Below are 9,868 nucleotides of genomic sequence, written 5' to 3' on the forward strand. Positions count from 1 at the left end.
GCTTTTCCAGACAATTAAATGACAAACAATCTATTCTTTTTAATAAAAAAAATAAATAGTGGGAATTTCAAAATAAAGGCGCATCTTAAAGATGATATGTATCAATATTCTCACTTTGCATCAATGATATTGGATCGTTGATCACTGAATCGATATATCGATGTGTCGTTACACCTCTACTTATTACCACATAATCTGAATGCTTATTCTCTCAACACACACACACACACATAATTGTGCTCCGGATGGTGACTAATTGCTATTTGATCATCTAAGCTCAGTATCATGCATCTTGTGATAGCATTGCATAGAGCAGTATGTTTTTTTTAAAAATATTTACAGATAATCTACATTATATTTGTCATTGGTGATGTAGAACTTGAATGCGTTTTAATTGGCTAAGGGTGTCAACATGACAAATTGTGATATTTTTGGAAATGAGTCACGTCAAAATTGAGCAGAGATTGATGGTTTATAAAATGGGGAAAAGCGGTTGAATAATGTCTTTTTAAGACACGACCACAGAAGTGCAGCAGCCAGCCGGTCGGTTTTACTATGATATTGGTGTAGCTGGGTTTGAGGGCAGGGACTGTCACAATAATATCACAGTCCTGCTTTGAGGGTGTGGTGGGAATTCATAAGAGCTTGCCTCACTGTGGCTGAAGTGTTACACCGAGCCAGTGGAAAAAGGATTTGAAGAGAACCCTGCGAGAGATTGGATGTACTGTAAGGTTCTGGGTCACCTTGACACTGTATTTGTGGCAACTCTGCTGGAAACTATTAACCTCCTCTAGTGAATGGTTAATTGCACAATTTAAGTGATGGTACGTTAAACGTTTTCTTTTTTTGTTTTTTTTGTAATTGCCTCAAGCTCCTAAACGCATTAAAATGACGTTCAAAACCATTCAAACCAAATTTAATACATACCACACTGATTCTCCAATTTCTTAGCAAATGTTAGTTATTAAAGCTGTTGTCTTTTTTCCCCAGAAAGATTCACAAACCCTCAATGACATGCTTTTTGTTTGCAGGAAGTTTAAAATCAAATACAAAGATCTGTATTTTAGACTATTATTTTGACATATTTAGTCCATTGTCAACATTACAGGCAATTTTTTGGTCCATTTCTTCACCAAAACTTTTTTCCAACTGTCATACATCATTAATTTTTTTTCTCCCAACTGTACTGTATTATGTGGCACCCCCCACCCCGCCCCCCCACCCCCCTCCGTCTTTCTGCTAAGAAGAAGCGCTCTGCCATAACTATTTAAAGCATGGCACACACTCACATCTCAGAAGTGGGTCAAAAAGATGGAATGAAGAGGAGGAATTAAAACCGTATTTAAATGTAATCTGAACATTTGGATCCTTTGTCAAGGCTGTTAGCGGGATTGATTTGCACGCCACAAACTAAAAACTGAGATTAATAAATTGCATGGCATTGACTTTTTCTCCGTCCTAACTGTTGTGTTTGGGTTTGTAGCTTGAATTAACGCATTATCGACGTTATTTAAGCGAGGACGTGTCACTCAGTGTGTCTCCTGTGTTTTCACTTACAGACAGTCCATTCAGGTGGAAACTGGACAGTGCAATTCAGTCTAGTCTGGTTGACACAAACAGTTCGCAGAATTCAAGCGGTGAGTCACTTATTTTATGTGTATTTGTGTGGAAATGGATCATTTCTGCTCAAGCGGTGAAAGGTATTTTCAGTTCTGCTACAAAGCAGGTGTATGTGAGTGTCAGTATAGATAGAAACAGTATTTCTGCAGACGGTGTTTGGCTGCTGATGCCCGGGCTGAAAATTGAGATGGAGGGGGAGTAGATGATGTAAAGAGGTTTGTGTGACCTACCTCGCATTATTGTTCTTATATAAAACTCAAGTCCAAGAGCTCTATTATTACAATTAAGGCTGTCAATTGATCAATAATATTTAATCACAATTAATCACATGATTTTCCATAGTTAATGGTGATTAATCGCAAAATATTTGCGCATTTTTTTTTATCTGTTCAAAATGTACCTTAAAGGGAGATATTTCATGTATTTAATACTCTTATCAGCATGGGAGTGGGCAAATTTGCTGCTTTATGCACTAAACAATGACAAATATTGTCCAGAAACCCTCACAGGTACTGCATTTAGCATAAAAAATATGCTCAAATCATAACATGACAAACTGCAGCCCAACAGGCAACACCAGCTGTCAGTGTGTCAGTGTGCTGACTTGACTATGACTTGCCCCAAACTGCATGTGATTATCATAAAGTGGGCATGTCTGTAAAGGGGGGACTCGTGGGTACCCATAGAATCCAATTTTATTCACATATCTGGAGGTCAGAGGTCAAGGGACCCCTTTGAAAATGGTCATGCCAGGTTTTCCTCGCCGAAATTTAGCGCAAGTTTGGAGCGTTATTTAGCCTCCTTCCCGAGAAGCTTGTGGGAATAGATTCATTTGATACCAGTACCTTCACTCTAGCTTTAAAACTGAGCCTGTTATGACCTAAAAATCGCAAGTTGCGTTAAAGAGATAAGTGGTATTAAAACAAATTTGCGTTAACATGTTATTATCGCATTAACTTTGACTGCCCTAATTATTATTATTATTATTATTATTATACTCCACTTTAGCTCATAACACACTTCTCTAAAAAGAGACTTGTAGTTAAAGGTCTTTAAAACACATTTTCTTAATCAGCTTCTTTCTGTGATGCCGACATGATCACAACATTCAATATAAAAGTTACAAAAGTCTTCTTTGTTTCGTCATTACAGTTTCCTGTCTGTGCCGTTCAGCCGTTGCCTTTTCTCTCTTCGGAAAGTTGTTAGTTGGCCTGGTGTTGGAGTAAATCAATGTGTCCCTGTAATAAAAGCAGTATTTAAATTGGTTGTATACAGTTTACATCATCATCAGTCACTGATCAAAATGTCTGTGAGGTCTCATAATGTTTGATCCCAAAAACAGCATTTGAAATTAGCACCAGCCACCAGCCAAATACCGGTAAAATATGCAAGTGGCCGCTAGATTTGCTTCACTCACCCACCAGCCAAAAAAAACCCTGAATGGTAATCTATTGAGTGGCTGGTAGATTTTGGAATCCAAAAAAGTTCCAACACTGGTCCCAAATCCTAGAAATATAGAGTAAATGCTCTTTGATTGCAAACCACACTTGCCTTTTTAAAAGAATAACATTAAACACTAAAGGCACTGAGTGAATAAACAAGGGAAAAGAGTGATCAAGAATGGCACAGTGGGTTTGTAGTTGTAACTCCCTCCCTTATCCTCTTGTTCACAGGAACTCCGAGCCCTCTGGTGGCCAGCACCTTCTCTACAACCCAGAGTAAGTCCAACCCCACCTTCCTGCTCAAAACGGAAACTATGCATGCTGCCTCCCTCTCATTTCACCTTTCTTTTTCCTGGTATGCTTCAGTTTTTTTGTTAATCTGTCATTGTTTGGTGCAAATAGTTTTCTCTATAATCCATTGTGATTAAACAGATTTTCTGCATTTAGCTTCATTATCACTCAGGGAATGTGTGAACAGGACTGTTAACATTAGCCATATTGTCTGCATTGTGTTCAGATATAGCCGTGTCTTGTGATGACTGACAACAAAGCATCAGCTGACTCGTAGAGATGGAGAGATAGGGAGGGGGAATGACATGCAACAAAGGCTTTTCTAAAACCAGGGACATTGTGATTACATGGCCAGCGCCTTAAACCCCACTAGGACGCCACAACATACAAAATGTACGCTGCAATTGTTTGCAAAGAAACACAAAAAAACTGCATCACAATTTTTTCAGAAATGCTGCTGCAAATTTGAGTCCCCTTTGGGTTGCAAAAAAAAAATCACAAACGCAGCAACATCTTAAGACATATATTAGGTGCAAGTAGATGGACAGATGCACAGTGTATTTATTTTCTCCTCCAACAACGCTCTTCTGGGCCTTGTGATTTTTTAGAACCCTACACTTGTGGTGCCTGTGGCATCCAGTTCCAGTTCTACAACAACCTGCTGGAGCACATGCAGTCCCACGCTGGTGAGTCCACGACTACAAAATGCATGTTAAGCTCGACAGGGAAACAAATACAGAATGTGAACACGCCCCTCAGGGGCTGCGATGCATGTGAAAGTCTGTATGATCACGCATAATCCTTAATTTTTTTATTAAGGTATAGCCATTACATTCTTGAGAACATTTGTATATAAAGTTCCAAGGAGTATATTGTTGTAATCAGGGTTGTTGCAGATCTGGTTCTGAAGCTGCTGGATATATTTTAAGCTTAGGGGGGGAGAGGGCTCAGCCTATTTCAGTGGGATCTTTAGACCCCCGCTAGCCCCACCCTCCCGCCGCCGTTGCAAAGCAAAGTCCTGACAGAATTATTAACAGTCTATAAAAAAACAAAAAAATATTTATTTTACAGTGGCATGAAAAACAAGGATAGCAAGCAAATACCCTTATTTGAGAAGCTGTAAGCACCAAGTGTTTGGTATTTTTACTTGGTAAATGACTGAAGTGCAGTTTGTTTGCCCTCTTAATGCATGAATCATGTTGCCTGTCTTTGTATGCTGTTATCGTCTGGACAGTTTTAAAATACTGTTATCCAGGCTTCACCGATGGAAACAAAATACATTACATTAGTTGATAACTTATGATGATGTTTTGCTGTTTGGCGTCGCCCTTAGGTCCTTGTTTTTTTTATTATTATTTCTGTGAGACTGACTTCATTTAAAGCACACACACATAGATTTGTGGCCGATCTTAAGTGAGGATTGACTGAGGAAACAAATCAGTTGAAATTCTTTTTTGTAAACTTGGCCAGCTAGTTTTTGAAGACTCAGGGAGCCCAAGTAGTGTTATTTATGTCTTTTCTTTTCGCTGACTATTGTTTTGTTTGTTTAATTTTGTGTCATAATTTTATTCTTTACCTTTTTTTTTTCTCTCCACTGTTAACATACACTTTCTCCATTAAAACCATACAATATTGTCGACCTCAGCGGCCTGATGTTCCGTGTCCTGTGTCTCCTCAGCGGACAACGAGAACCACACCAAAGGGGACTCTCCCAAAGCCTCCTCAGCCTCCGGTCCTCAGGAGCAGCTGTGGAGAGGCTCTCAGGCTCAGGCCCATTCCTCAGTTAAACTACAAATCCAGCCTCAAAGTATCTCCCAGAGAAACCACACAGTCAGCCGTAAGTACCGCAATCAACTTCCTTCATTTCACCCCCGTTAGCGTTACTGTATGGGGGCTATGAAAAGGTTTGTGTCTCTCTTGACTCTTTGTACACTGTGTTGTTGGAAAATGGAATTATTATCCCTGGTTTGATTTCTGCTGAGGAGCTTTGTTGCCCACTAAACAAAAAAAAAACTGATTTATTGTGTTTTTATGACACGTGGAGTGTTTTCTGTTGCACTAGAGCAATAGCTCAATCGTTCTCATGTGACTCAAATTCAAGTGATGCCAAATATAGCCTATATAAGTTAAAAGTGAATCTGGTCCGTAAAACAAAGCCAGTTTTGTTCCCATGTTATTGCCATGTCTTCATCATTCTCTGTGATTCTGTATTCCCGTTTCCCTTCTAAGATACCGCATATTTTCTGCCAATATATCAAATTAAAACAACACTAATTATCTTTCTTATGTTTTCCTATCCATCCATCTGCTGTACGTGCTGGCAGAGAATAATGGACTACCTGAGAAGGAACGACAGCAGGTGGCCGAGCGCCTCTTACGGGTAATGTGCTCAGATCTGAGCATGCTGAACGTGCTCAACAGCAAGGACTTCCTGAAGTTGGCACAGACCCTCGTGGATACGGGTGCTCGTCACGGCGCCTACTCCACCCGGGACGCTTTTGGCAACATGAGTGCCTTGGCGCTGCGCCAGCTGCCCCGCATGTACAACCAAGTCAAAGTGAAAGTCACGTGCGCTCTGGGCTCCAACGCTTCTCTCGGCATCGCTGTCACCTGCCACTCTCAGACGTCAGGCCCGGATGCTTGCTACGTTCTGACAGCCTACCAGGTGGAGGGGTCGAGACTGAAGCGCTACGTGCTCGGCGTGAGGGAGGCCGAGCTGAGGGAAGGGCCTGAGCAGATTCACCACTGGGTGCAGAATGTGCTGTCCGAGTTTGTGATGTCAGACATTCGCACCGTGTACGTCTCCGAGCCCAAAGTGTGGGCGGCGGGATTTGCGGGATCACCCCTCGGCGGTGGCGGCCGGAGCAGGATATGCTTGCGATGCGCGGGGTGTTCACTCGGCGCAGTTGTCCAGGCTGTTCTTGGGAAGCGCAGCCTTCAGGCTCGAGGTCTCCACGAGTTGTCCGAGCTTCTCTTGGCGTGCCGAGACATCTCCTCCTCCACCACGCTGTCCCTTCGCGAGGAGCAGTGCACCAAAACGTCCACAAGCACAACCGAGGAAGGCACGCAGGGCGGCCCCGCACAATGCACCTCCCCTCCTTGCTGGGATCGTACGGCCGAAGCTCTTCTGCAGGTTCACGTCCACTTCGAACAGATCTGTGAGGCTTACGGACGCAGTAAGGCCACGGCTCCGCTCCTCCAGGGTCTCAACAAGCATCTGCTGGGTACGCTGGCTTGTCTGCTGGCCCCTCTGCGTCTGGCTGCTCTGGAGCTGAGCAGACAGAGGAGACCAACCTTACAGCAGGTGCTGCCCGTCTACCTACGCCTGGAGAAGTTTTTCACGTCCAAAGCTGGAGAGGCTGGAACCGGCACAGCTAGCAAACTCTGCCACTACTTCCTAGAAGCACTTAAGGAAAATTTCAAGGTACTGAACTGGTACATTAAGTTCCTTGAATTAACATTTTGCTGCTTGCTGCTGACAAAGAAACCTGTGAAATTCTGTAAGGAATAAGGCCAAGCAGTTGAAATCTACAAATGCTGGTAGATTTGATTGAACTTTGCTTGAATAAAAATAGTCTTAGATGGGCAATGTTTAGATTTAAACCAGGAACTATTTAAAAATGAGTCAACAAGATTACAGATCTGACCAAACATTTGATGTCAACTTGACAGTCTGTATGACTGGAACCAAAAAAAGTACTGAGGTTCAATAGATCAGTATATAGTTCAACAGAGTGGTGCAGGAATGAATCCTAAAACCCGGAAATGATTTAGCATTTTAGCACCTCTGGTTCCCTCGTCTGGACATTAATGTTTTTTTTTAATGGGTTCTTAGTTAGATGCCTGAAATAAGTTCTGTAGTTAACACAAGCTGAAGAGATTTTAATGTTTTCTTTTAAATATCCCACTCGTGAATTTGAAGCTTTTATGTGTCTTAAAAAAGGGGGTTGCTAACAAGTGGCTTAATGAAACTACAAAACGTGCAAGTATCATAAACGTTTGTTTGCCACAGAGCTTATATCCTGCAATAATCCAAATCCCATTGGCTTTTTTGGTGCCTTCAAATGGGTTCGTATTTAACGTGTTCACAACAAGAGTCCATATGAACGCCCCCCCTCTTGTCGTATTCACGGCCTCGTAAGTGGAAAGTTTCTGAAAGCTCTGAGTTCAGGAGTTGTGACGTGTTTGTTGACGCTGTCTGTAATGGCGGACTGAGCATACTGAGTTATTCATTTTAGTCGTATATTGCTTTTCTTCGTAATTTTATAATATGTCAGAGGAAAAAGATGAGGGCGTTGTGAACATCAACATTTTCCTGTCGTTATGCCTTTGCATTTACTGCATTATGTTACCAACTTGTTAGCTTGCTAAATTGTTCTTCTAGACGCCGACAGTAACATTAATATTGCCGCTGCTTAGCAGCGGTGTTCTCACCACTTAACCACTTGAACACCAAGCATATCCTGTACACAACTTCCCATGTTGTAAACACGAGCTCACGAGTTTCATTTGAAGGTACCATTTGTCGAGGGAACCAGGGCGATGCTAATTTACTGGTTGGCCTAAAAAAATACGTCATCCCTGCACCACTCTATACCCAGCCCTAGTGAACAGAGCCTTGATATATGTTGAATGCATGTGAATAATTTGTTTTAGGAAGAACTGACAGTTAATAAAATGTTGTTCTGTCTCCAGGTTGAACGAGCCCACCAGGTAGCCATGGTCCTGGACCCACAGCTCAAGCTGTGCTCAGTACCGGCCTACCAGCATGAAGACATAATCTCCCGCGCATGCGAAATGGCTGCTGAACCCAGGGATGGAGGTATGACCGGCGGCGGAGGTTCTGGTGGTGAAGAGCGGGACACCGACGGCCCACCGACCCCTAAAATAAGCCGCGTAGAGGGAGGGGTAAACAATGGCGGCACCTCAAGGGGGTCCTCCTCATCTTGCACAGTGTCCGGTAACGACGAGGGTCAGAGCCAAGTCAGACAAGAGATTTTCCAATACCTGGCCGAGCCTCTCCTCCAAGGCACACCTGACCTCTTCCAGTACTGGAGCTCGGCGGTGAACGATAAGTTCCCCAAGCTCGCTCGCCTGGCAATGTGGCTCCTCGCCGTGCCCGCTGTGGGCATACGCAACGAGTGCGTGACTGTGTGCGAGCAGAGCCTGGCCATGAAGAGGAGGCAGCAGGTAACCGCCGAGGAGATGAACAAACTCATTTTCCTTCGCTCCAACATGGGCTAGGAGAGAAAAACCCGACCAACCCTAATCAACCAAACCTTCACCTCCAACCAATGACTGAAGACTATTATTTATATACTGTAGGTTTAGACCAACTGTAAACTTAAATGTGTTAAATACTTCTCAAGACAGATATTTACAGGAAACTCACATTGTATAGGTTGCAAACACCCATGAAACAATACGGCTTATCACATATTTTATATAGAGAAAGGACTGTTGTAAAGTACTGTGAAAGATGTAGGGGTGGAACGGTAACTCTCAAAAGATTGTCCTGTTTGGTACGCAGCCCTCGGTTTGGGATATACGCCGGATCCGTCTTGTCATGGCTAGTGATTTGAATTCCTCCAGCCTAATGACTAAACTGCTAAAAGGCTATAATGCTGTTATTCTCACTGGATGGCAACATGTTCAGGTAAAGTCAGCTTTCACTGCTTGAAACTAGTGTCATAAACCTCTGAAAACACACATTCTGTAACATGTACAGTGTTTCGGAGAGTGATCATTTTCATTGGTGTATGACAAACAATTCAAGAGGTGAATCTTCACTGCCGTCGCACCTCTGACAATTAACTATACCAGGTTTATGATTTACCATCGCGTATCACCAAATATATATATATTTTTTTCCAACGCATTCAGCCGTGGGAGATGGTCAGGTATCGGCTAGCTAAATCATTGCAGCTAATTCGACGGTTGCTTTAGCGGCCTAAAAAATTTAGCTGTGGATCATTTGCATGTGCTGCACTGCATGCATTATTCATTCAAAAGGGTAAAAAAAATAGCTGATAAAACATTAATATGATGCTTTCTGTTTTTGTTTGTTAGGAATTGTAAAGAAAATTCATCCAGTGGTTTGTTGTCTTTTCAAAAATGAACTCACGCTGCTAGATATGCAAGTCAAACGGCTAGATTTGCACAGAAGAGCCCATATCATGTGTGGAGGATGGAACCTGCCAAATTAAAAAATTAATAAATAAATGACATGATGAATAAATAAATATGTAATTAAATGCAGCAAAAATAATAATAAATAAATACATTTAATAAATTAAAGAATAAATAAATAAATAAAAGGGAAAATTAAACAAGTAAACAAATAAGTGAATTCATACAAAGATAAATAAATAAGCAAATTAAAACAGAAATATCTTATTTCACAATTTCTACATTTAATGACTTATTTATTTATAAATTTATTTTAATTTTGGCAGGTTCCGTCCGCCATAATCATGAAGTTATCTTGAGTAAAATCAAACATTTTTTGTTTGAGT

The 9,868-nt window shown here is 41.8% G+C and overlaps 1 protein-coding gene across 7 annotated transcripts in view; it reads left to right on the forward strand.

Moving 5' to 3' along the window:
- The window catches only part of znf618 (zinc finger protein 618), a 31,930-nt gene extending 22,278 nt beyond the window's left edge, over nucleotides 1-9,652 (forward strand). For 3 of the 7 annotated variants that reach the window (XM_037752246.1, XM_037752245.1, XM_037752250.1), the window contains 6 exons: nucleotides 1,560-1,637; nucleotides 3,294-3,338; nucleotides 3,962-4,039; nucleotides 5,032-5,190; nucleotides 5,678-6,777; nucleotides 8,049-9,652. In XM_037752246.1, coding sequence (XP_037608174.1) covers nucleotides 1,560-1,637; nucleotides 3,294-3,338; nucleotides 3,962-4,039; nucleotides 5,032-5,190; nucleotides 5,678-6,777; nucleotides 8,049-8,597 — 2,009 coding nt within the window. In that variant the 3' untranslated portion in view covers nucleotides 8,598-9,652. The remainder of the gene's footprint in view (nucleotides 1-1,559; nucleotides 1,638-3,293; nucleotides 3,339-3,961; nucleotides 4,040-5,031; nucleotides 5,191-5,677; nucleotides 6,778-8,048) is intronic. The other 4 variants (XM_037752249.1, XM_037752247.1, XM_037752251.1 and 1 more) reach the window with 2 other exon arrangements.
- Nucleotides 9,653-9,868: the final 216 nt, after the last annotated feature.

Source organism: Sebastes umbrosus, chromosome 19 (genome assembly GCF_015220745.1).
Source record: "Sebastes umbrosus isolate fSebUmb1 chromosome 19, fSebUmb1.pri, whole genome shotgun sequence".
Classification (NCBI taxonomy): domain Eukaryota; kingdom Metazoa; phylum Chordata; class Actinopteri; order Perciformes; family Sebastidae; genus Sebastes; species Sebastes umbrosus.